Source organism: Platalea leucorodia (assembly GCF_965183815.1).
Source record: "Platalea leucorodia genome assembly, chromosome: 16".
NCBI lineage: Eukaryota > Metazoa > Chordata > Aves > Pelecaniformes > Threskiornithidae > Platalea > Platalea leucorodia.
The window spans coordinates 9,787,685-9,814,471 of NC_138838.1; the positions used below are offsets into that span (position 1 = coordinate 9,787,685).

General features: G+C 44.9%; 2 protein-coding genes across 4 annotated transcripts; one reads left to right on the forward strand and one right to left on the reverse strand.

Annotated features, from left to right (window-relative positions):
• Positions 1-19,816, reverse strand: MYO19 (myosin XIX). The gene is made up of 25 exons (XM_082328178.1): positions 19,739-19,816; positions 18,376-18,465; positions 16,396-16,540; positions 15,485-15,633; positions 15,141-15,254; positions 14,231-14,363; positions 13,945-14,014; positions 13,478-13,580; positions 13,272-13,368; positions 12,707-12,783; positions 12,238-12,328; positions 11,026-11,197; positions 10,618-10,691; positions 10,403-10,524; positions 8,547-8,660; positions 7,982-8,158; positions 6,923-7,069; positions 6,341-6,448; positions 5,355-5,425; positions 5,047-5,156; positions 2,994-3,157; positions 2,169-2,298; positions 1,895-1,980; positions 1,229-1,537; positions 1-252 (listed from the first exon to the last, which is right to left on the reverse strand). The coding sequence occupies exons 2-25, from the start codon at positions 18,385-18,387 to the stop codon at positions 124-126; spliced, it is 2,904 nt and encodes a 967-aa protein (XP_082184304.1). The 5' UTR covers positions 18,388-18,465; positions 19,739-19,816; the 3' UTR covers positions 1-123.
• Positions 1,544-26,768, forward strand: PIGW (phosphatidylinositol glycan anchor biosynthesis class W). 3 transcript variants are annotated; one of them, XR_014229921.1, is made up of 6 exons: positions 1,544-1,678; positions 3,074-3,182; positions 7,700-7,857; positions 9,879-9,937; positions 13,290-13,386; positions 14,288-14,358. XR_014229921.1 is itself a non-coding variant. In XM_082328179.1 (6 exons), the coding sequence occupies exon 6, from the start codon at positions 20,901-20,903 to the stop codon at positions 22,419-22,421; it is 1,521 nt and encodes a 506-aa protein (XP_082184305.1). In that variant the 5' UTR covers positions 1,544-1,678; positions 3,074-3,182; positions 7,700-7,857; positions 9,879-9,937; positions 13,290-13,386; positions 20,893-20,900; the 3' UTR covers positions 22,422-26,768. The 3 variants fall into 3 exon arrangements, 2 of the variants coding, with proteins under 2 accessions (XP_082184305.1, XP_082184306.1); XM_082328179.1 differs by lacking the exon at positions 14,288-14,358 and adding an exon at positions 20,893-26,768; XM_082328180.1 differs by lacking the exons at positions 1,544-1,678; positions 14,288-14,358 and adding an exon at positions 20,893-26,768 and having other exon boundaries at positions 3,065-3,182.
• Positions 26,769-26,787: the final 19 nt, after the last annotated feature.

A 26,787-nucleotide genomic window follows, 5' to 3' on the forward strand; every position in this document is an offset into this window, starting at 1 on the left:
AATGCATCAATATAGGAAGCTCTGAGGTAGCAGCAGATATGGACGTTGGGTAATTTGAAAGCAGCAGCTTGCAGACAGTCCTTCCCTGAAGGAAAAAGTACAGTATATGCAGGTGGCCAGAACCTATGTTGGAAGGAGTTTTTTTCTGTCCAATAAAATCTGGTTAAATCCAGTGACAGAATAGGCGTCCGTATGGGGGCTGACGTTTGCGTAATGCAGGGGAGACTTCTTACAGTGAAACTTGATAGAGCCCTACAAGAAAAAGGTGGAGAGGTCAGTTGATGTTTTTGCCAGATTTTGAGCGAATTTTGCTATTCAAACTAAGTAGTGCTTTAGTACATAAGCAACTAGCGAATATGAATAAGGACAGAGGAAGACCCCCAAAGGAGTCCTAGTACAAATGGATTTAAGAGAAATGATTACTACAAAGAGTACTAATACTGTGATTTGAACTGAAATTAGCTTAAACGCTGAAGATTTGAGTATTTAGTCAGTACTGAACTCGGTACCGCTTCTTCCTACTTGCAGTAACTGTGACCAGGCACAGGCTGCGTTCTTGCACACACAATTTTATGCAACCTCAAAAATGTATCAGAAAAAAAAGCCAAGCACAGGCGCAAGGTGATTTGTAACCGGAGTGCAATTTCTGAGGGAAGCCAGTGTGGGTTGTGGCTTGTTTGTAGTAAATGGTATCTCAGACTGTTGTGCATGTGTGTAGGAGATGAAGTACTTGAGGGTTGCTCCCTGCGTTCTGCCCTGAAAATCCTCTGTGCGAGTTAGTCTGCGCAGTTGTCTGCACAGTGAAGTTAATACAGAATTACTGGGATGTTATTAATACACCCCGTGGCTTTTCCCCAGGTGGATGCTTTGGCACGTGTTCACTTGTGCAACTTGAATCCCCTAAGCAGAAAAAATAGATGGTACGTAACAGCAGAGCCCGCGTTCGAATCCTCTGCTCTCCGTTTCTGAAGCAGAGCTTTGATCAGTTTGTTCCTACGACAGAGATTAACAGAGAGTTTTCATGCTTAGTTGAAAGTCTCGGCTCAGCCCCGTGTCAAGCTTGACCTATTGATGTCGGAGTCATCCTTGCATACCTAAGCCGGTGGGAAAAGGAAGACTGAAGCTTGAGAGCAGAATTCAGAGTTGCTCTACTCGATAGCAGAGTTCAGGTTCCTGAACTCAGGGCAGCTTAATGGTGCTGCTGACTCGAGCGCGTGAGGTTCGTTACCTGTGGGAGAGCTCTAATGGAAGTGATGCCACAGCCAACGAAACAGCTTTCCACCTTGTAGCCGTCGCTCTCCTGCCGTACTTTGAGGCATGCCAGCAGGGACAGGTCTCTCCGAAGTCCCGTTACAGTAACAGGTGCAGCAGCCAGGACAAGGCCAAGCGGCCAGAACTGAATTATTGCATGCAGAGGCCAAGTTGTTTCCAAAGAGCAAGGTGGTTTGGCCAAGATCCCCGTAGCTCCAGGAACCGAGAAGAATGCCTTTTCTTCACCCTCATCCAATTCTGCTGCTGCTAGCGCAGCCATTTTTGCCTGATGAAGAGATGCAGAACAATATTGAACAAGATTCTCAAACACCTTGAGCAAAATTTAAAACTGCAAAACTAAGAGTCTAAAGAAGAGGGCATCTTAAAGGACAGGATGCCCTTTGGGACATTGTCGCATTTTATGAAGGTAAGGAGTGAGTTCATTCTGCAGTCTCTACGCTGCCACTCTAGCAGCAGCTGTACAAGACTGGCATCCATCTTCTGCTCTTCAGCTTGAGAAGAGTTTTCTGGGGAATTGACAGTATTGGTTTTGTACAGTGACTTGACAGAGGTAGATTCTTTCTCAAACACTAAAAAGCCTCAGTCACTCAATTTCAGTGCTTTCCTGTACCAAGGTACTTACTTTCCATTTCCTCCAGCCATGCTTAATAACATTAGCAGCCCTGCGCATCCTTTGGAAGCGATTCTTGGCTAACCAGGAACGAACAGCTGAAGATTTAATTAAAAGAAATCTGAGTACAAAGAATCTCAGAAGCTCTTGCACACAACGTAAGAGAGATGGCACTTAAGCTTTCTCCGTGTTCAATTAACATAACCGCTCCTGCCACTTTAAACATCCAGTGTAACTGGAAATGTTACCTGGTACATTACGTTCAGCCGCGCCCTTGTCAGATTACCTGCTTGGATGACAGTTGCAGACCATCTCTCCTTCGCTAGCTTCTTCTGTTTGAATCTTCTCCAGCAACACTGAATGCAAAATGCTTTCTCATTTAACACCGCTGTTCTTCTAGCTTCAAGTTGCTCCAGCTGCATTGGGGGTATGAGCCTGCAGTTAATACTCGGGGACGGAGTTGTGTTCACCACCCTTCCCTCTTCTACAGTCTCCTGGTGGTTGTCAGAAAACCACATGCACATTTCAGCGTCCTAAGACTGCTGGATTAGGTTTTAGAAGTGAGAGCGCTTCATTAGTGCTTATTAGATAAGACGTAAAATGAAAATTTAAGTATCTGAGGGGGAAAGAGTGTTGGGGGGGGGAAAAAGTGGACACTCCCAAAGTCACGGTATCAGCTGGCTTAAAACCAGGTCCACTGAAGGGGGTTCTTTTATGGCTGCGTCCCCCAGCGTGCAAGCTTTGCAGAAGTGCCTTCGTCTCCTTCATCTCTTTGACAAAGCAGCTGCTTAGGCCTGTCGGAGCAGCCAAGGCTGTCAGCTGAAGCTAAGGAAAGCTGTGATCTTTGCTGGAACCGGGAGGGTACTGACAACCCCAGACACAAGTGCAGCTCCTTGCCTTTTAGCAACAAGGACGCCACTAAACAAAGTGCTTCTGATAGTTGGATTCTGATGGATGTTTGATTTAGTTTAATAATTTGAAAGAAAACGCCAAATTCTGGTCACGCGGGCATTAGCAGGGGTATGGCCTAAACCGTGATGACCATCTGTGCCAGAATCCCCGTTGGGCAAGTACGCTCCGGAACGGTTAGCCAAGGAAATAGCACTCTTACCACACAATCGGCCATAAACACTTTGGTTTTGCCGCAGTACACTGACGTGTTTTCTGCTCCGTTCCCTGTTTGCTCAGCAGTAATTTGTCCTGTAACAACATTCTGAAGGATCTCAAAAACAACAGAACGTGATGCTTTGTCATCATCCACCACTGGAGTCTCGCCTGCAAGTGAAGCATTGAAGAGAAGGTATCGCAAAACTTGGAACTCGGGACCAAGTAATTGTCTTTGCAGTGGGGCTTCTTGGCCGTTTAGGGGGGATACACCTACGGCAAGAGGGGAGGAGGCGACGGCTGAGACATCGCTAGATCTAGCTGTGTTTCAGGGAAAAAGGTGACAGCGCAGATTTCGCCATGTGCTAGCAACTAGAAAACCAGCGCGGTGTGTTTCAACCAGGGTGTAGTTTGGGTGCTGTCCTACCACCGCTATTATAACCGATCCCTAGGTAACAAATGTCATTTTGGGTAGATCTAGGCAATGCAACAGACACAGGGAGGGCTCAGCTGTTCTCACGTTTAAAGCGTCCTACGTGCAAGCATTAGAAAGTAACGGCAATGCAATTAAGAATAGATTTGAGCAGCTCAGTCCTAAGAAAATCTGATGAAATACCCCCAACTCAAAGCTGTTGGGAACAAAGAGCAAAAAGCAAGGAATTAGACTCATAGCCTTAAGGTACTGAAAGATGCAGGAACAGAAAACAAATGCTACACAATTCTACAGCTTTCACGGGGCATCAGAAGGAGCTACAGGGCCAGGTACTAAGCAGGAGTTTATTGCAGCAATAAGAGATTATTAAAACCATTTCTGGGACATAGTACACAATTTTTTACATTATGAGACAAACAGGTTGGTTAGCCAGATGAATCTATTTGGAAATAGAGGTAGACTTCATTCAGACCTGTCCTCGAAAGAGATTGTGGTGTTCAAGGCAATGCTGCATGAGTTTCTGCATGCCCAATGCTGGAACTTGATGGCCTTTGTATCTTTCCATCCTGGATACCGTTTGCTTTTCTGCTATAAATATTTCTAAGGAGATGAGAGCATTTTAAGGTACTGAAAATAAATATAAGCAATTCTTGCTTACAGGAAGGCATCTGGTGACTATGATGGTGTTCACGGGGCTGGGCTGATAAGGGAACCAAAAGCTTATCCCCTTGTTTAGGAAATTGTTTTGCTTTGTTTGCAGCTTATTACCTGCTAAAGATAAAAAGGACTAGTAACCTATCACAATGAGGCATTTCAGCTAATGGGTTTGTAATTGAGGGAGAAAGATATGGTGTGTAAGTAATTTTCCAGCCTGTACTTCATTACTTCATTCCACTTCCGCAAGGTCAATAGATTTCCAGCCATTTTACATATCCGACATAGGCTGGTACTTACTGGTCCTGCTTCTCACATCTACTGGTTACTGAACAGACCCATTGGCTGAAGGTGGGATTAATCTGGGAGAGAGAAGGGGGCTGCAGTAACTTTCAATATTAAATGTAACCGCCTGATGAGCTCCTTCTTTCAGGGGTTCACACCAAAGATGTTACCTTGTAGAGTGGATTGTGTTTTTTAAAGTCCATCCTTGCTCTTGCTTAGAGAAAAGAATCGCGTACAGAAGTTTGCAAAAGGTAGAAGAAGCGGCAGAATCCAGGTAAGCTAGAAGGTCAGTGTGTTCGGCAAGAAAACAAGGTGGGGAAAAAAAAGAAAGGAAGGAGAAGGAATATAAGCAAAAACGTAAATGGTTTTCAAGTCTACTCAAGAACCAACTCTAAATCAAATTATATCGGGGGGGGGGAACCCCAAACACCATCATAACTGTAATTGTTCTACCCAAGAGGAACACAGAAAAACAGCAATAAGATGAAAGATTTGCAGACTTTTTCAAAGAGCCTGCTGTAAACGTTAGGCAAATTAGAAACGCAAGTTGGTGATAGATGAGAAAAATATTTTGAGAATAGCGGTGTCCCTAGCGCTGAATACAGTAATTGCATCGGATCGATGTGGTACTCAATTGGTGCAGTGATAATTTTACTTGATAGCGGAGGAATTACCTAAAGAAACCTACCTTTTTTCTTGGCGGTATGATCGTTGCTTTCATCACGCATTCTGGTTTTATTGGACCCACATGATTTTCTCAGTATTTCATAGCGCTCCGTGAAACTCTGGAAAGGGATCCTGATAGACAAACGTACAGTTAATTCTAGGCAAGCGTCATTTACTATATGGACAAGAATCAGTAGTTTTGTGGTCTGAAACAGACTGCAAAATATTTGGATTTCCTGCTCATAAGCGCTTCTGAATAAATAATATGCCACTAATTGCTATGGAAATGGATTATGAAAGAAAGACGTTGCTCAAGAAGTTCGGGCTTACCTAATAGGGAAGCCTGCTGCACTGATGGTGATGGCTTCGACTATTCCACACGCCTGAAGCTGGCTGAGAACCTGAGGCATAAATGGAGACGGTTTGGGTAACCACTGTCTCTGTGGAAGCTGCGGCTAAGGTCTGCCCAGGGCGTGCTCGACCCACGCCAGACGCAGCTCAGCTCGGCAACCGCGCCAGCGCTTGCCCGCTGCGCACCGCCACGCTGGCGGCTGGGGAACGAACGGAGCGGGCGGAGAAGAGCACTATGCAGCCACCGAGCCGCTGCTTTGAGTAACACCCAGAGCAGGGTCAAGGCAGTGCTAGCACAGAGGGACAGTCCTCGTGTGCCCTCTCTTGTGGCATCCGCACACCCTGCACCGACTGAACGCAGCAGAGCATGAAAAGCCAGTGTTGGTATTTTAATACTACTTGTGTGCAATCAGCAAATTCTCCGAGTGTTTAAAATTAATGCAGCGCTACTCCAGCTGCTTGTTTTTACATAAGATGACGTTCTCTAGTTATAGCTTAAGCATCTGCTGCTCTGCTCCCAAAGACAGGCTTGTCGGCTGACCTCATCTAACCTGTCCTAGCCTAGACTCCAGGAGCAAGCAAAGTTTTGTTGCGGGCATTTGCCATGAAGGTATCTGTGTGACCAGGACTGCTGAGCAGTCAGATTCTCTCTTTCGAGGGCTGGGATGGTAGCACCCCAAATAACCCAGGAGTGCTCTGGTAAGAGAACTTCTCATACAGCAATAAGTAAGTTGCATCTGGAAGAGCTGCTGTGCTGACTAGCTCCATTTTAGACAAGCGTCATCAGTGATTCTGAAAGGACGTTTATCTTGGAAGCTCCAAAGCAGAAAAAGCTATTTCAAAATGTGCTGTGAAAAGAGCTTTGCAAGTGACTCAAGATCATAAGAGACCCGATGCAAATCCCCGCACAATGTCTCTAGGAAGCTTCGCACTGACTCGGTGAGGAAAGGCTTTTGAAAAGTTACCTCTTCTCTTTTAAAAGTCATTGCCTTGCAGTCAGCATTAGGCTTGATGCATCGGATGTAATGCGGTGTGGTACTGTTCAAAATCTGCATGAGATGTTCGAGTGAACCCTGTAGAAAACAAATACAGTTAGGGACCCCTCCTCCACAGGTAATTTAGCTAATCAGTGGTCTTCTCTAAAACCAACGAAGCCCTTTTTTGCAAGGGTGGCTTTACAGATGCAGTATTAGCAGAGCTCTTCCATAAGGACAGCTTGAGCAAAAAAATCCACTCTGTGGGTGCTTTTGTAAAATTGTTAATGGTAAATTCAGGAAGTTTCCCAGATTGTAGCAGAGCCATCCGTTGGAGCTAACCCCTCAAGAGGAACAGGCAGGAAGAAGCCTCACAAAGGGAGATGCCCAACTGGTGAAGGAAAAGGTAAAATCGCAGTGAGTTAAAAGCCAGAGAGTCTCAGGAGTCTGAAGCTATTTCTGTTTTACAGCTGTTTCATTTTAACAACATTTACTGATCTTGGCCCAACTATACTGTTTTCTCATCTAGTTATGAAGACAGCAGTAGAGAGCAGAAACGTGACCAGGATGTACCTTGAACTTTGACACCACTGTAACAACAGCTGCTCGGTTCTGGGTTTTGATGTTATTTTGGTTCCTTTCTGTCAGAGGAAATAATTTTTGAAGCAAAGGGTCCTTAGAATTCTGCAAAACATGGACCAGCTCTGGTGGAATGGGGTCCTGCAAACACAAACATGACTCATTAGTATTTGGACTTAGGCAGAAACCGGCCACCTTTGAAAATGACTAAAAATTCCACATATATAGATGGAATAGTATTTCTGATGCCAACTTTGATTTAACCACAGCTATGGTTTCAAATCTGACTACATAAATTCATTCACAGCCAGATTCAGGAACAGAAAACAATGGTTGGCTGAACACCTAGCAGATCTAGTCAAATGTATGACTGCTCCTAACATTGTTCTCATTATACGACTTAAATGAGCTACAAGTCTCAGGACTAGTTTAATCCCCATAGGACAGTCTGCAGCAGGTATTAGGAAGTCTATTAGAAAGTCTTCCTTTTAATTAAGAGATGGTATTTTATTGCATCACCTAATACCACTTGCCATAATTGCTGGTGATGTCAGAACTGACACGGGACCCTCATATCTGCAGACCATTTCACTTATTCCCTGATGGCACAACAAGACCAAAACGTGAGTTTCCTGGTAATTTCAGAACTTTCAGTAGTCGAGTCCATGCTCTTGTTTCTCATAAACCTATCTGAATTTTTGGGGAAATGAAGCGCTATATTCATGGTTACAGAAATGCCCTGATGCCATTAACGCTTCTGCATTGCCTCAGGAGTGGAAGAAGCCCTGATTTGGTGACACACGGTCCACTTAATCCTCCGCTGAAAGGTCTGCTACAAAGCATTTGCTCGTGCCAGTGATGATTCACCGAAAGTCAGACCACGAACAGTACTCAGTTTTACATGGCCTGAAAGATTTATTTGGAGCAAGGTACGAATATCCAGTAAGCATCACTGAATATACTTGTTAGTGGTGCTTTGATTTAAATTGCTGTTGGTCTGTAAGATTTTTTGTTTTGTTTTGTTTTTAAACAGCTCTTTCTGAAAACACCTACCTTATTTTTCTCCACCATTGCTGCCAGCTGATAGCAGACTTTGCCAGCATAATGCGAAATAATAAAGTTAGGCTTCTTACTAAACTTGTTTCGACTTAAACATTGATTATTAGACAAGGCTTTCTCAATCCGAGTTTGAAACAGGTCAGTGTTGGAGGATCTATTCAGACGGCACTCCTGCAGAGCAAACCAGACAAAATTGCAGCATCTCTTATTTGTCATAAACAACTGTCTTTAAAAGCTAAGACACTTCAAATTAAAATCACAGCCATTTTACTTTTAGAGTTGCTTTGAGTATGCAAGCCCTGAAACACTGGGCGGGAGCAGGGGGCAAAAAAATGTAATTGAGGCTTCATATTTGAATCAGAACATCCAGCAGCAGAGGAAAAAAAGACAACTCAGAATAGGAAGAAGCAGCGTCATGATTGTTCTGAAAAATAAGCTCTGCAGAAATCTTACAACTGACAAGTTTCCTACTAATTTAGTGTTCACGTTTTCTCTGGTGGCATGGGATGGAAGCCAGGCAACGAGGCCAAAAGCATGAGGGGTTCAGATCCACACTCACCTCATTCAGCAAAGAAAAGATGCTGAGCGGATTGCCCTCTATCAGCTCAAGGCAGTTCTGGTTATCCTGGTAGTTTATGAAAGACCACTCTAGGCCTTCAGCTGCATATTCTTCCTGAAGCAAGAGAGAAACCGGTTATTCTGCAGCAGAGGGCACTAGAGCTCAAGTAACTGCATGCCTTTTTGCAGTTCGATGCAGTTACTGTTTAACAAGTTAATCCCAGGCTCAGCCTGCTCATCCAAAGCTCAGCTCATGTTCAATGGCAATATCTTGAGAAAAAAAACAAATGAGGATATTCCACCCCAGGTGGCTTTTGGGTATGTAGCAGCAGATCCTGCTGGAACAATTTATTTAAGTATTTGGGAACCTCACAGATTTATCAGAGCGCGCTGCAAGGCTGCTTTACAGAGTAAACAAACAGAGGCTGCAGTCACACTAAGCCTCTCCTGGCTGTACGGAGTTTTGCCCTGAAGGGCAAGGAATGCCCAGAACTCCTTCCTTAGGTTGGGACACAGCCCTGAAACAACCATTGTGTGCCAGGCTTTACTAACTGGGCTCCATTTAAAACAAAGCCTGATCCAAAAGGAAGTGGAGAAAGCCATCGGTTGAAATACTTTGTACAATATTTATGCTGAATTACAGAACGAACCGTCAGGAGTGTTTAACAAGCACAAGCTCTGGCCAGTTATTTTAAAAGTCTCCTGCCAAAAGCTTGCTCAGCACAGCCACTAATGGCGTTTAAGTGGTTTGGGACACAGCCAGATCAAGAGAGGTAAGAGGGCAGGCGGTAATTGGGAGGGGTACTATAAACAGAGGTCATGAATCAGTTTCAAGGAACGTAATTGTGTGCTTGAACTTGGTTTCCATCTTCACTGACCATTAACCCCTGGCACACTGACGAGGGCAGGCAGGAAAAAAAACGCTGGGCATATGAAAGCACAAATTATGGTCCAAGAGATACTTATCTCCTGAATAAATTGATAAAACTATGCCGTGAGGCAGAAGGTACCATCATGCTGGTGCCATAAAGAAAGTAATTTCCCAGATTCCAGTTAATGGCAAAGAGCGTTGTGGTAATGTATGTGTCATGTGGAGGAATTCCACAAGGACTGAAGTGCAGCTCTTAGAGCAGCAGCCCAGGCCTGGCAGGGACTCTCTAGCTTTCAGAGCACTCAGATGAGAACCGGCGTTAGCAGTGTGTGACCAGTTAGGCAAGCGACTGCAGTGTATTTAGCACGGTGCAAATACTTTCTCTACTGTGAAACAACGCAACTCGTGTACCTCCTCACTCAAAAATAAAAGGTGATGCGCAGCGTGTTTTTGTCTTTGAAGGTACCAGCAGGACAACTGGTTTATGAAGCTGTTCTCCTGCGGCAGAAGGCCTCCACCAGGTACCACGGGCTATTGATGTTCGGGTTCTCTGCCTTCACACTAAGTTCAGGTCTAGAAGCTCCCCACCCGTTACGTACTTTATGCTTGATGAAGAGAATTAACATGGTTATAAGCAGCAGCTTCCAAGAGAATCTCAATTTAGGCTACACTTCCCTCAATAATTTAGTTTTAAGCGTTCAGCTCTTTGAGGGAATGCAAACAGTTTTGCAGGCCACAGAGCCAGTGGAGCTGTATAACAGGGAACAGATTTCCAGTACCCTAGGAGAGAAAGCTGCCTCATTCCACCAACTGCCCCACACCCTCCTCTTTAAAAAAGCAACTGTTACTCACATCCTACTGATTTCTGGCATTACTTACTCGACTGAAGGTTGCAATCTGACCAGAGGCACAGAAATACAATTGAAGAGACAAAAGATCCTGGTTTAAAATTAGATATTTAGCATTTTATCTTAGTGGGGTATTACCTGTTGTGCCTTCAGATAGTGTGCTACAAAGTGCTGCTGCAGTTTCTCGTTGGCATAGTTAATACAAAGCTGTTCCAAGTTGTTTTCAGGGAAGGCTTCAAAACCATAAACATCCAACAAACCTAGAAGGAATACGGGAAGACAGTGCACTTTGGTCTAGGAGTAGCTTGAAGGAGTTATGGTTACTCAGTTAAACCAGGGCTGAATAGCCGTACCTATGAAGCTGGTCCACGCTGATGGATCTGCATAGATGCTTTCATTTATGACCAAAACGAGCCATTCAAACAATCTGCAGAAAATGACAGCGGGATTAGTTGGAAAGTGCTTGCTTACAACAATCAGAGCAGTGTTCCTTTACTGCTGTTTATACCGGTATCACACGGAAGAAACAAAAACTTAGGACATGCTGCCTGCTGACATGAAACGCCAGTTCTCTGAAGAGCTCTCTGTTAGATGCTGCAGTTATGTCAGTACCTGCAACTGAATCAAGGGTGTGCCGAGCAGGGGAGGGAGGGTTACACTGTTATCGAGTCCAAGCAGAAAGCCAGGGAAAGCAAATCTCTCCCCGTTCCCTCACAAAAGTTACGTGCATTAGCACAGCAGCCTGGCCTACGTGTCCTTACTTAGCATAAATCACTTTGGCGAGGCAGTCCCTCCTAGTCTCACATTCGGCTCTGGAGCATGGCTTCTTGAAGACTTGTTGCTGTTTTCCAGCAGTTATTGTGCGAATTCTTAATGATTCCAGTAGTTCCTCGACAGGTATCTTCAGCAAATCTCCAGCGGTCTTCACAAAATCTTGTTCAGGAAAAAAACATTGCAAGGTTATCTGGAGTGTCAAATGAATGCAGCCCCTTTAAAGTCCTGGAAGGTCTAGAGATAGTATAGAAAAATGACACTTCCATGAACTCACCGACTTAAATGTGGATTTTGGATCTTTTTTACCCAAACCTGGGAGAAAGTTTTGCAAGACCAGACTCTTAATTTGGATGTACAGTACCCCTAGAATTTTAGGTACTCTATTTCAAATGAAATAACAATACCAAAAAGTCTGAAGTTTGCCACACTGAAGTAGGCATTTTAGAGAGTACTCTCTAGGTACCTCTTTGTTATTCTTTCACCTTTTTTGAGCAGAGACCTCTAAATCCAGATAGACACATCAAAGAGCCGTGACCAGAAAAAAGCAGGGATTTTAGGGATAGTATGGAGATGTAGAAGAACGAGTAGTTGCTAACGAAGCATTTAAGATCTTGCTAACCTGAGCTGTATGCAAAACTATTTGAATATTGAGTAGTGTGAATTCAGAGCACGTGAAATAATAGCAGGAAACTTCACTACTCAGGACAGTGTTTCAGTTCAGAAGCAAAACTAGATCCCCAAGCCTCCCAAAGACATGCAGAACAACCTATGTTCTATGCTGCAATTTAACAGATTTGCTGCTACTAAGTTTTGGTCTTTATCATGAAAACTTCAAAGCTTTCATTTTAAAAGCCCTGCTCTCCCCTCTGGGTCAGGTTTCTGGAAGGCTTCTGATATCAGCTAAGATTACAATCAAGAGTAACAGTTCTGCCGATAATCCTTCTGAAATGACTGTCTAATGTTGCAGTTGCCTTGATGTGTAACGGAAGGATATTATCTCGCAGAGCAGGGGAGCATTAGGTTTTTGTTTGTTCAGTACTTTGAAACTGTGAAGTACCGAACAAAAACACGCTTAAATTTTGGTTTGCCCATGACCTTGATAGTCTCCTATCAAGCAGAAGAGCGTAGTAATCCTTTCCACTAGGCATCTGCACTAAGATAACAAGACTCTCTGGAGCACGGCATGCTTGTTGCCTCACCTTTGGTTTTGTCTTCTAGTTCACAAGGCTGAGATTCATCCCCTGGATTAGAGAATTGAACGTTCCCAAGATGGAGAAGGCCTGACAATACCTGAAATATAATCAATCCCTGAGTCTTGTAAAACAGAGCTCCCCTCCAAGGCAGTGCCCCCTTAGCCTTCCCTTAGCCATATGAACAGGACAAGTCAAAACACTTCTGCACAAACAACAAAAGCAAGTAGATTCCAAGCTTCTACGTTAATTCCTAATGCTGCAATTGCTGAAGGTAAAACTAAAGGTCACAGCTGCAGGCTTTTAGTTAAGATCTAATATTTGGCTATGCAACCCAGTGTGTAGCTGCAGGCCCTCCAGTCAGGGGTACCAAACAACCCATGCTCTGTACATTGATACAGATGTAAATTTCTGCAGAAATCCCACGCTACGAAGACATTCATTAGCAGCCTCGTGGTGACCATGCTTTGTACCTGACCTTGAAAATATTGTTCTGCGTGGAGCGGTCAATGCCCAAGTGAAACATTGCATCTCTGGTCACCTCGAAGCAGTCCTCTGAAAAGCCAAACAAGTGCTATTTAAAAGAAAGCCATGCACACAAACACAGGCAAGCAGAACACCCTACACCACGTCCGGTTTAGCTGGAATCGTCAAAGGAGATCAAGGAAGCCAGATGCTCTTCTGGTAAATCCCAGAGTACAAGCCGGAGAACCAAGTCAGTGGCTGAATACTGACTCTGCGGGGCTCTGAAGTTAGGCAGCAGGTTGCTGAAGCACATCCAAAGACGAGACAGTTTCTAAACATAGCCACAGGGAGATGCAAATTCACTAGGCCAGAAACCGCTGGTTTAAGCCAAGTGAAAACTCTTAATAATGCAAACTGAAACTTAAAAAGAATCACATTAATGCAGGTGGCTTTGCAAAATGTCTGCTGGTGGCTGACCAACCCGGGTCACGGGATTTAGTAGGACGGACACATTTTTGCCTGCCTTCCTTTAAAGTTACAGCCGTTATTAATGGACAGTCTGTGAAACTGATCTTTACCATCTAAATTTCTTTCAGAATTTGGCAGCCAGCGGTAGTCAGCCCCTTCTGGAAGGTTCCATTCCAGCCTCTCCTCTGCAGTAGCACCTTTTGTGATCTGGAGACAGAAAACAAGGTAATGACTGAATTCTGCAACTGTGCTAAATCTGGTGATTTCATCCCCACTGTTTGTCAGAAATATCTAGCAAAATTAACTGAAGGCAAACCTGATAAAAAATATGAAAGTTTCTTTCATTGGGGGCCTGATAGGCAACTCTGGTCTTCTCCAGAAGGAAAGTCTGAATGGAAGCACTACTCAGATGGTGGAATCTACAGGGGGAAAAAAAGCAAAGATTTCAACAAAACTCCTCACGAATCCGATAGGCGTTGTGTCGTTACGATGCCGCCCGACTATGAATGCTTTGCGGTTCACCTTCAGTTTTGTGCAAGCTTAATGTAACATTTTATTCAGAGTTCTTAACTGCATCTCTATTTTTCCATTGCTCTCTTTTAGAGATCAGGGTGAGAGCTTGCAGAAAAAAAAAAAAAAAGAAATAATAATAATGTAAGCTGCCAGCAAACCAAAATATGTTCTAAAGACAGATGAAATATTCTGTGGCAGACTTCAGAAACAGGCTTGTAAAGATTTAAAGGAACAAGACAATAGATAAGGTTTTTACACAGTGAGTATTACCTGTCTAACTGAAGCTGGATATATTTTCCAAAACGGCTACTGTTGTTATTCCGCAGGGTGCATGCATTTCCTGTGAAATTGCCAGTGACAGACACAGAATAATCAGAGTGGTTTTACTCTTCCATGTGGGACGTACAGATATTAAGGGTGATCGTACATAGCTCCAGTACTGGAAGAGCTTGTCTTTTAAGGAGAGGACCATGAGCTAGCTTAGACTTGTGTATTAATACAGAAAATTCCCACAGTGGCCGCTACTTCTTTTTGCTGTTAAAAAAGCCTGCTTTACCAAATGCTTCCATGACAGGGTTGGAATCCAACACTCTCTTCTCTATCCTTTCCACAGTTTCATTGCCTTTTGGGGAGACAACTGAAGCAGCAACAGAAGCATAGAATTTCATAAGGCAGCGAGATGTCCAGGTCTGCAAGAGAGAGGCTTGACAATAGGTCTTTGTTTTTACCATCTTATTCGTGATGTCAGTCAGTGAAACAGGGCTAGCTTCTGAAAACACAGTATGCAGCTGGCGATGATGCTAAAGAGAGTAATTGTGTCAGGTTTATAGCTCTGGTTCAGTGGAAACTTTTTGTGCATATGCTTATGTGCAACAGACACACATTTAAATGCTATTGGAGTTGGAGTGCTTTGCTGAATGGCAGTCTTATCAAGATGTAACCATCTGGAAGCTCAGCTAGAATTAACAGCTAGTATCTTAAGATGAATTGAATATAAATGGACTTTGAGTCATTAACACTCACCAAACCATTTTGTTCTCAGGCTTAAAAATATCCTCAATATCTTGCTGAATAGGGACGGATCATTACAGAAGAGCCTAGGATAGGATCTGAACTCTCCCGCTTCTTCTAAGTCTCTACATAGGGTTTGCTGAGACCCGCACTAGCTCCCTCACAGACTATTTCCTGCAAACAGGTGCAATTCCTGTTGAATTATTCAAATCTGGCCCTCCCAGAAATTACAGATGTCACCGAAAGAGCAGCTATATTTAGTAGAGTCTATCTGACTGCAGCAATCACATAATGCTTTACGCACATTTCAAGAGGGTCCTGCTACAGCAGACTGGCTATGTGCTCTGTCAGAATTTCTTTTTCTTCATCTTTGCTTGTTCACTGAAATACTATGCTCTACAAATCACTAGCAAATCTCAAAACTTACAAGCAACGTCAGAAAAAAATCTCCTTACCTTCCCAGCACCACTTTCTCCACTAACAATTATAGACTGGTTTACGGGGTCTATCTGGTTTTGGACATTTCTGTAGGTTTGCTCAGCCACTGCAAAGATGTGAGGTTTTAAATCCTGGCAGTAAAAGAGAATATTCATATTTAAGAGAACAGTAATTACACAGTTCAACAGCGATGGACAGCACAGGTCTTCTCACATTTATCTGAAAACAGCACTGCTCTTTTAACAGAACTCGTGTTTCACTAGAAATAGGTTTTATCCTTTAGGATTATTTTGCTCATATAGATTTTGAAGAACTTGACATCTGGGTTCTGCAGGACAGTTATTTCAAATATAAGGATTACCTGAGGACGAAGTGCAACATGGTACTCTCTCATAAGCTCAGGTGTATAGAGGCAGGAGATAGGCTGAAATGGATTTAAAGCCACCAGGCTGCAGCCAGCATTTGTATAAAACGACTTTACTGTATATCTTGCTTGAAGACATTTCAGAACTGAAAGACACACCTTCTGTTAGCATCTTTTGAAAAGTGTATTTGAGTCTTCCAGTTCGTAACAAAAATTTTCAGATATGTTACCTATTACGTTTAACAGAGAACGAGGTGATCAAGAGAGTGATATAGGTCATACATATCAATGTCTTTCCGAGTTGCCCTTATTTTTAAAAATCTTAAGGGATCTCCTAACTATTCCATTCAATAAATCCTGTGCTTTTATGAGGTTCCGCATAGTCCTAGAAAGCAAATCTGTTCGTTTGCAGAACAGACAGAGGCAAGAATTCCCCATCTGCACTAGGAACAGACCTTAGCTTCTCTTAACAGGATCATCCTTAAAAGTCGAGTGAGGAATTTACTTTTCAAAACCAATTTCATGGGCATATTTTGAATCAAGAGCCTCATTTTCTGATCCGTTCATATAAAACCAAACGGCAATCACAAGGTCATGCAGGAGTCCTTCAATAGCATTAACTCTCAAGCACACCCTGCCTACCTGAACCAACAATACAACTGTGAGCTCTGCATGCAGAGCTTGATAAGAGATCAGCACGGCTAAATCTACAATAAAAGTATTTTGAAAAAAAATTCAACCAAGCCAAATGTGACTTTCTAAGGCTTTGAATTGGCTTTAATAGGCTTTGAATCTTTCACTACTGTGTTCATGGTCCTATTAATGCGATGAGAACAGTTACTACCATGTATTAGTAGCCAGCAGGGAAAGTGGCTCCTCAGGAGATACTCCTCTGGCTGGCTGCTTACCTGTTGTAGTTGTCACCGGATTAACTTTTGTGAGGTCATCAAAAAGATGCAGTTTCTGTTCATCACTGAGGAACGCTCTAACTTCTTCTTCAAATGAATCACTGAGGTCATTCTGGATGACAGAATCTTCTTTTTGGCCATTTTCCTGGAGAGGATGTCAGATCAGCACCAAACACTGAATATAGCTGGACTTTCACCTCATCCTATAGCTCTTCTACTGCTTCCATGTAACAGAAGTTCAGTCTCAGCAGGAGTCATGACTTCGTATGTTTGAGCTACGCTTCCTCCCCGTTGCCCTCCCCCGGCATCAACGGTTCCCATGGGGAGCTCTGTTTTTAGAAAGGTATTATCTAGCGTACGAGAGATGGCAGGCTGACAACACTGTCTGTAAACTGAATTCATCGCTGGGAATTCTGGCTCTAAGTAAAGGCACTTGGAAAGAATGTGTCCTTAGACTCACACTACCTGGCACTTGCAATTTTGCAGGTCGCTCAGCACGGACACACTTACACGGTGTTCTTAACTGGCATTTTTCTAAGCCTATGAATGTCGCGCATTCAATGCAAGCGCTGCCTCGGGCAGAGGGAAGCAGGAAGGACTGGCTGCAGAGGCTAAGGCAGAGCTGAAAGCTGAAAGTCCAACACAAATGCAGTTTTCCTAGCAGAGACTTTCATTTTTAGAGCAGAGACCGAGGGCCCCAAGAGTGAGGTTGCAGAGTGCACGCATCACAGACAAGGGAAAGAAACGGTATTGTTATAAGAGCTGGCCTGCATTAGGTGAAGATTTGTCCCCTTTGAATCACTTAAAGTATTTAAATCTTAGCCTCTGGGCTCCCATGTCCTTGACAATATTAGTTGGAAGGACACATTTGTTGTACAAACGTAATGGAAAACTTAGCCAGAAGAGAGATTCCAGATTGTCAGTTCTTGGGGGAAGAAGAAAAGATTAAAGGGAAAGATGCCGGTTCTGATTTTTGCTTTCTGGATATTCCTTTTCTGTTCTCCTCGACAGAAACTCCTTCAAAGTAACCCTACTCATTTGTATTTAGTACCATAAATCTGCAATTCTTTACAAGTTAACCAAGTCAATGAACAGTATCACCTTGTTTATACAGAAAAAGTGCTAAATTTAGTTAGCAGCATTCCCACTACATGAGCTAAGCTCATTAATAAAGGGGAAAATATATTGCAGAACCTCATTAACACATTTCTAAAAAAAAAAAAAAAGCTACAATAATGTACTCATTTAGGAGCATTATTATCTTTTGCAGACAGCATAAGTAACTCATTTCCAGCAATACAAAATTTTACACAGCAAGGGGGAAAAAAAAAAGCTTAGGAACACAGTTAAGTATTGCCATCAAAGTGATTTCTGTTATTCTCCTCTGAATGAACGTTAAGAAGCTTGCTGCCTTCACAGAGAACAGACACGCACAATTATGAAGTACTCAGCGGACGAGATGAGTTTCTGCTGATCGCCCATTCTTCCCGTGCCCTCCCATGTATTCACTGTATTACGCTGGCAGCCAAGTTCTTAAGTCCATTGTGCAGCTGATATTGCAAGACCTGCAAAAGGGCTTATTTTTGCTCGCCTGCACCCCCTTGCTCAACATCGCTTCATTTGAGAAGAGATTGTGATCGCTTAGCCAAAAGAAAAACAATATTTGAAAATACGATCGCTTCCGAAACCTGTACTGCATAGCTCATACGTCCATTAATTTTACTGAAAGAATACCCTTAAGGATGTGCTTGGTACATGCATTAGCACCTGCCCCATTAAAGCCACTGGCGTAACAAAAATCACTAGCCGGCGTTAGTAACACAGCTCAAAACCACACAGTTAATAGGTCCAGTCAATTCATGAAGTAGGGCTGAATATACGTTAGTAGTTACCTAATCATGACTGCGTGGAAACAAGCCAAGAATTTCTTCCTGGCAGTAAAACTTAATGAACACACACAATTCCTCGTTTTCTTTTTACCTGCTTTGGCATCTTGTCCAGCCGTATGGACGGGAACGCTGGAGAGGGCCTTTACTCTAGGACAGCTCATTCAAATCAGACTGAAGAACGCTTAAATAAAAAAAAAAATAAAAAAGGCATTTAGAACAAAATAACTCTGGACATGTCATTCCCCGGAGGGTTCCACAAGCAGAGCCCAGAGGCTTCAGACAGACGTACCGATCCTGGTGGGGCCCAGGTAACGCTGGAGCTGGAAAGCCTACCCGCGCTGTCAGAGTAATAGTCATGCATTCTCTTTGCCCCTGCAAATAAAGCTTATTTGGAGGGAATAATATATCTTTCCTTACTGCAGGAATAAAATGCTTTCCTTCTCTTGAATTAATAAAGTAAGGTTTCTTGGCAAGAAATTGCAACTTTGTTTTTGTTAAATTCCTCCTTTTAGGACAAATAGGAAAGATTTGTGGGTCTGCCGGCATCAGAGAAGCTAGTGCTTTTGGAAAAGGAGTGACTCAGAGAAGTTTGTATTGCAGCAGAAACAAGATACGCTTGCTTGCTGTCCTCTTCCTGCTTCCTCTGAAAATCAGCGGGAGCCAGCCCACGGTGAGTCAAGCTCACCCTTTGAATTTCTGTGATAAACACAGAGATTCCAGTCACACAGCCAGGAAGAATTCCGTCTTCGTCCAGCAGCTCAAACTGCCATTCCTTCTATCCTATCCTATCCTATCCTATCCTATCCTATCCTATTCGTATTCCATTCTGTTCTATTCCGTTCCATTCTATTCTATTTTGTTCTATTCCTATTCCATTCCTATGCCATTCTGTTCCATTCCTATTCCATTCCTATTCCATTCTTAGCTGGCACAAACCCACCATTCAGAGACTACTTTGATCCATGAACTGAAGCGCATAGAGCTCAGGGTACACACAACCACCATCAAGACCCTCTCTGCCTTTGGAGGGTTTCTAATCTAGTTACAGTATTACGCTTTCCTAGGAGAAGCGGTGCTTATAGCTGGCAGAGTTCTTCACGCCAGTTAAACCAGTTCCCCGAGGGACACGGGCTACCGCAGCTCCCTGCTGGTGCAGCCTCTCCCCCGGCCTTTGCCAGGGCAGAACCCGCCATTCGCCCGGGCCCCAAGGTCGCTCCCAACGGCCCTGTCCCCCCTCGCCACCGGGCCACAGCAAGACCCCGCGTTCCCCGGAGGGGACCGGGGCCGCCCCGCCGAGAGCCCCGCGGCGGGCGGGCGCGGCAGGTCCCTCCCCGGGGGTTAAAGGCGGGCGGGCTCCGGGCAGCGCCCGGCGGCGGCTCCCCGCAGGGCTGCGGCCATCCCCGGGGGGCAGGCAGGGCAGGCAGGGCAGGCAGGGCAGGGCAAGGCGCACTCACCGCGGGCAGGCAGCGGGCAGGCAGCGCGGGCCGAGGCGGAGGGCAGGCAGCGCGGCCGCCGGAGGAGGCGGAGCCGGGGCGGGGGCTGCCGGCGGCGGCCGGTGGGGAATCGGGCGCCGCGGAACAGCAGGCTGCTTCCCGCTGGCGAAAGTGCGGGCGGGGAGCGCGGCCCGCCTTTACCTGCGGGAGGGGAAGCGCGGCGGGGCCGCGGCGGGGCGGCAGAAGCGGAGCGGGGCCGGGAGCGCCGAGCGGCGGGGGCGCTGCGGGCAGGAGACTGCTTCACACCGCGGCCCCGGGGCTCCTTTTCTCGGCCTCCGCAGGGGACGGCAGCGTCGAAGGGCCGGGGTTTGTGCCCCCCCCCGGCATCCAGTTCCCTGCGGCTGCCGCAGCGCCGGGCCCCCGCCGCGGGCACGGCGATGCCGGGGTGCCGCGCCCGAAGCCGGTAAGCGCTGCCCCTCTGCCCGGGGAAACGGCGGTGCGCGGTGGGGAGCCTTTGCTGCTACCCACGCTGCGGGTTAAGCAGCAGCAATTTTGCCTTTCTAATGAACGCTTTTTACGTTTAACATCTGTTCTCTTGAACGGGTCCCCCGGGGCAGAGGGGCCTGGCCGGGCAGGGCCCCTGCGCGACCGGGGCTCTCTTAAAAAGGTGTTTCTGTTGCAAGTGGGGATTTTAGCTGCTGGTTTTATTGCACGCTCTCTGCCGACCAAGCAGCAGAAACTTCACTGGGGTCACATTTTTACATACCCGTTTCATTTACGCTAGAGAGAATGCAACTAAGTATATTCTACAGAGCAGGACATACAGTAAGATTATTCACAATGTGAATATTCAACGGAGTATTCGATATTTAGAGACCTTCAGCAAAAATATGTTAAGAATCTTGTTGGAACACAGCAAGATTTGTTAACGCTGGAACTCGGTCAGGTCTCGCAAGCGCCCGTGCCCCCGCTGGGTTTCCCCATCCGCAGCCGAGCGCCAGCGTCTGCCGCAGCGGGGCTGCTGTCTGCATCCTTTAAATTGAAGAAAAAGAGATGACTTCTGAAATCAATGTATGTTTTAATGAGCTGGTACAGAAGATTCATTTTTTGATGAAGTTCTAAGATCCCTGTTTCACAAAACTAACCCGAGTTCACGGTTGTGTTTTTGGAGGAAGAAAGGAGAATGTCACAAAAACACCTGAAAGAAGCCTTCATCAGCAACCTGAACGGAACTACTTTGCTGGAAATTTCCCTAGGCTTGTCCCTAGCCCCGCTCTGCCTGCTTTGCAGAGGGCTCCTCTTAATTTTGTATTACCTGCACTACGGGAAACCTTTACGTTCAAGGAAATACAGCCTGCTGCTAGACTTCCTTGTGCTAGTGTCTCCCCTCCTGTTCTCCTGTACAGTCTTGTCTTCAGTCCTCTTTTTCGTGCCAATTATCATTGCAGCCTTCTGCGCCGGAATATTTTCTAAAATATACAGCCAAAGAAGACACGAGACCAGAGTGCCTTTCAGGCAAATTGTAAAAGACTTCCAGGAGACGTACTTGGATCCAGGATACATTCCAGCGATAACTGTGTTTCGCGTTTATGTCAACGTGTTGACATCAATCAGCATTTTGGCAGTGGATTTCCCGCAGTATCCAAGGCGATATGCCAAAGCCGAGACCTATGGAACAGGAGTTATGGATTTTGGGGTTGGAGCCTTTATTTTTGGTAATGCTCTCGTTTGTCCTGAAGTTAGACAAAAGTCTTATGTGACGCAACCAAAATTTTCCAGTCTGGCCAGGCAGCTCTTTTCTGTTTGGCCATTGATTTTTCTTGGTGTTGGACGACTGCTTAGTGTTAAATCTATAGAGTATCATGAACATACTTCGGAATACGGAGTGCACTGGAATTTTTTCTTTACCTTAGCATTTGTGAGGCTTGCAGCATCTCTACTTTTAGCCATATTTCCAAAAAATAGATCTTGGGTTGTTGCTATAAATCTCGCTGTACTTTATCAGCTTATTCTTAACACTACCTCTCTGAAGATGTTTATCTTGCATGGGAGCGACGGCAGAGATACGAGGGTTGGCTTTTTAAATGCCAACAGGGAAGGCCTGCTCTCTCTTTTTGGCTATCTAGCCATATATATGGCGAGCGTCCAAGTGGGACTCTGGCTGCTGAAGTGCAGAAACTCAGTCAAAGGCTGGACTGAAGCAGCGGGTTCCTTACTGCTGACAGTTCTCGTGCTCTTTGCATTTCTTCACGTGTCGCAAGCGTACGCGGATCCCGTGTCCCGCCGGATGGCTAACCTCTCCTACTGCCTATGGGTGCTTGCTCACTGTCTGACTTTCTTTATCTGTTTTGTCGTGACTGATCTCACGTTGGTGTTCACAAAGCTTCTTGTGAAGGGGTCCAGCGTGCCCTGTTGCTGGAACGTTGTAAAGCGCCCTAACGCCAGTGCAGAGGATGAAACGGAGGCCGTGCCCGTCGGAAGGGAAGGCAAGCTGTCGCACAGCTGCCTGATCAGCGCTATTAACAAAAATCAATTACTGTTTTTCTTGCTAGCAAATGTTATGACTGGTATTGTGAATATACTGATAGATACAATCCACAGTGAGACTGCATTCACATTATGTATACTACACTTGTATATGTTTTTTAACTGTTTAATTATGTATATATTACATGCCAAAAATATAGTATTAAAGTTTTGGTGATTCCACTCTGTCTTAAGTGGACTAGTTGAACTTTGTTTGCTGTAGTTGAATGATGGTATTTTAATGGAAAAATGAGTGTTTTTCCTCTACGTGTTGCAATAATTTATAGTTTAGTATAGCTCTTTATGATTTATTGTTGATTATTTTTTAATGGTTTGTTTTACCAACTTACACAGCCAATGCTGTCACCCGTTGGAGTTGTTACACGTTTTCCTGATAACTTAGGTTTTGAGATTGTTTGCTGACTACTCCTGCTGCTGCTATAAACACTCATGCAGGAGAGTGACATTGTATTTACAGTTAGTGAACTGTGTTCATACCAAAGCGCTGGCAGAATTGGATAACAATGTATAGAGCAGAAGCCAGATGAAAAGTAAGAAAAGGAATGATTATAGAGAGACTTAGCTGTGTCAACATTTACCTAGTTAAGGCCCTTGCATAAATAATAGATAAGAATAATTCTTTATGTAAAATGTATTGAATAAGTGGGTACTTAAAAATGCTTTGGCCCCAGTCCTGCAAAGATTTATGCATATGCTTGACTTTGATGGCAGTAATTGTATGTGGAATGTTAATCATGTACCGAAATCCAAATTAGCCTTTGAATTAAAGCTAAATTTTATTTTCATCCTCACTGATGAATATAAATGAAGACCCTAGATAAAGTGTGATGCTCTGAAGGATAAAACTCAACTGCAGATGAATTCGTAAAGCAGTTGCGGGAATTTGTGGTGCAGATAATGAGAGCAGCACAGCCTTTTATAAGAAAATACAAAGATCCAAAAGTAATTCACCCCCAGCCTGCGTACCAACATGTTGTGACAGCTCATCTTAGGAATGCTGTAAAATACAGTCTTCAGCTCTACTTTGAAAGTACTCAAGGCCCACCTACTTGTCTATAAAATTATTTTAAACAGCAGCTCACTTAGTACTGTAGTTTGACAGCTGAGATGTCTTCAAGTGGGAACATTCTGTATTAATTTTTATTAGCAAACAAACAGGGTGCAAATGGAAAGAAGCGTGACGCAGTGGGTCAGGGTACTGGCAGAATATTGACAAGAGATACGCTCGGTTTCTCTATCCCAGTCTTCCTGCAAGCCCAGAGCAGAACACCCTCCTTGTTCACTTTCCAAACTGTGACAGTTCTTCCTGACCTCATTAAGTTGTTGAGAAATACATTTAAAGATTGTGAAGAATTCAATAATGGGAGATATAAATACTTAAGAAGTAGAATACAAATGGTAGTTGATGATAGATGCCTAATGTCAGTGGAGTTACAGCAGTGCACATGGGCTGTATTTCATATTTCTCCTTGTCTGTCAAATGTGATGAATCGTGAAACCTATGGAGATTAAGCCTCTAAATCAGATTCCTTAAGGCAGACATGCTGTGGAATATTCTTAAATTTATGAGGTTCTCTTAGCCATTGCCCAATGGAAAGGTGAAGCCTGAGGATTATAGGCTGTGGCCATGCTGATTTCATGCTTGTTTACTGCCAAGTTATAGCCCTGTAGTCTTCAGAATTAAAGAAAAACAGCCTGTATTATCCTGGGGACAAATGCAATTATTGGCAACAATGTCTTATAAACAGTTGTCACAGTTTATAGCAGAGTTTTCTGGTAACTGGTGTATGTATTTATTTTAAAACATTTCCTAGCCTTGCCTAGGGAAGGAAGGCCTCCATCATGAACTGAAGGGCACTACTCATTTATGCAGAATTACTCACGGATATTAATTTTTGAAATATTTGAAGCACAAAACCTGCAATGAGTTCTGCCTGTGAGCACAAGTCTATCAATGTGATTCAGAATTAAGGCATTAATTGGGTGTGACAAAGCGGAGTTGTGTCTGGACAAGCAGCAAACTCTCTAGATGCCAACTCCATTTCGTGAAGCAAAAATTACGTGGGAGGTCTGCTGTGTCTGTGCAGAGCCCTGTTATCTCTGCGCAGGCAGCAGGGTGGCGGGTACCAATTCCAGAACCGGAGCTGCGGTTTGCAACAACAGAGCCTGCAAACCGAGGGGACCGTAACGACGAGAGTGAGAACAACCCGCTGCTCCCAACAACGGCACAACGCCGCATCGTGAGGCCGTCTCCCACTTTTAAAGCCGTATGAAGTAAGTTGTTCACCACTGAATTAATGAGAGACAATTAATTCTCATTGCTTATTGTCAATAACAAATGCGGCAAGCTCTGCCCTGAAGCAACCAGCATAGTTATTAATGCTGAATGTTTAGACTATGAATAGATACAGATAATTAACCATGCCTCAGAAAGAACAGAAATGCAAGGAAGCCTGCTTTGATCACAGAGTCTGTACGAGCAAACGGCACTGTAATGAGTTTGAAAAAATGCGAGCGAAGTTAACACTACGATACTGCCGTAGCCGCTTTTACCTCACAGGCACCTCAATAGCTGTTAGCTCAGTGGCTGGTGGGAACAAGAACACTACATTCCATTTCACTTTGGGGTCTGTTTAGCTGAGTAAGCTTGTACAGATCAAAGGTATATTTAAAAAAAAATCAGAAACTTTTGTTTAGCTGTTAAATAATATGTAAAAGTTGAAGATATTTCAACTAGTAAGACTAAAATGGCTCAACTACAGCATGCCACCAACTTCAATACTAATAGTAAAGCAGAGGATTGGGAAAACATAAATTGTTTTGCCTTTGCTGCCATAATTCCACCGAATGACCTTTTTATAGGGCTGCAGGACAGAAAAAATAGGCTGGGAAAGTAGAGCTGATTACAATTATCCTTAACCTTGGTATTTGTTAAACATTAGTAGCTTCTTAACAAATGTCATTATTTTTAAGGACCAACTCACTAGCATGCCTCCCTTTCCAACCCAGTAGCGTCTCTTCTGAAGTCAAACGTTACAATAAAGATTTCGGGCAGTATCCTGTTTCAAAGCCACTACGTCCTAAAGAACAGGTATTTCTTCCAGGCGAAAGAGAGGCATGCCCATGAACGGCACGAAGGGGCTGTCTCTTCACCCTTCTGTAGATAACAAGCAAGCTGCATGTTCTAGCAACTTAAAAAAAAACCTTTTGCATGGATAAAAATTTCATGAACTGTTATGGTGCTTTTCATACATAGTTTATCAGTGTGCACCCCGAGAATACAAAATTTGGGGCATTTGCTGTTTTGTCGATGTGATCCAACCATGCTCTGGGAGTGGAGGGGCAGGAGTGACGCAGAAGCCCGCACGCTGAATGCACCCTGCGAAGACAACGTACGTTCATCGCAGTGCGCCGTGCTCACCATAGTCTAATGTGAGAAATGATCCCTTGTTACAAAACGCCAGCTTTCTTCTTAGTTGAAGAAGAAAACCATGAAAATACACAAACTGCAAACTGTGCAGCGATGTGGCTCTGCACAATGTTTCCGTTAGAGGTAGAGACGTTGCACGATGAGTTCAAATAAATTAACTCCTCCACTAAAGATGGTTTTTATGCAGAAACAAGAAAAAAAATCCCGCTCCCCAATTGCCTCCCCTGCATTTTCTTGTGAGGACTTTAGTATCTATATACATAAATAACAAGAATGTACAGATCAGCTGTATTATTTAATAGTTCAAGAAAGACTATGGGGTTTTTTTTGGCTGCCTAAATTAAGCAGCCACAGGATTTCTAGCTGGTTGCACCAGGGTGCTGCAGAAGCCAACAGCCTTAAGTTAGAGACCGTAAGTCCAATTAAAGCCTGCCTACCTGGCACGTAATCAGGGCAGGGAAATCTGAGGCTGCACTTTGATGTTTGGGCTGCATCTGAAGCGCAGGCGTTCGGTGCATTTTGGTTCGCTTACGCTCCCCGTCGGTCTGCGCCCAGGCTGTTTCCACAGACGGGCCCCGATACGCTCCGGCCATCTCCCACTCGAGACAGCGACGGGTTTTCATCCCGCCAGCACTTTGGGGCTTAACCCCACTCGCTCCCCTTCACCCAGCCCTGGCTGCCCCCCTCTCCCAGCTGCACCTCAGGGGGGCCGCTCGCAGACGGCTCTGGGGACGGCTCCTCACACCCCGCCACGGACACGGCGCCTCTCCAAGGCGAGGGCCCCGCGTCCCGCCGGTTCCTCAGCGCCGCGCCCCGCGGCGGGAAGGCGACGGCAGCGGCCGCCTGACGGGCGGGGAAGGCCCGAGGAGCCCCCGGGCCCCGCTCCCCCCGCCCCCGGGGCCAGGCCTCTAACGCGCCCCCGCCCTCAGGCCGCGGGGCCGCCCCCTACCTCAGCCTCCCGCCCAGCGCGCAGGCCGCGACCCCCGGACTCGGGGTCGAACGCGCCGCTCCGGCCGTTTATGACAGGGGCCGCCGCGCAGCTCCTCCGGCGGCCGAGCCCGCGGGGCGGCCGAGGGCGGGAGGTAACGGGCGA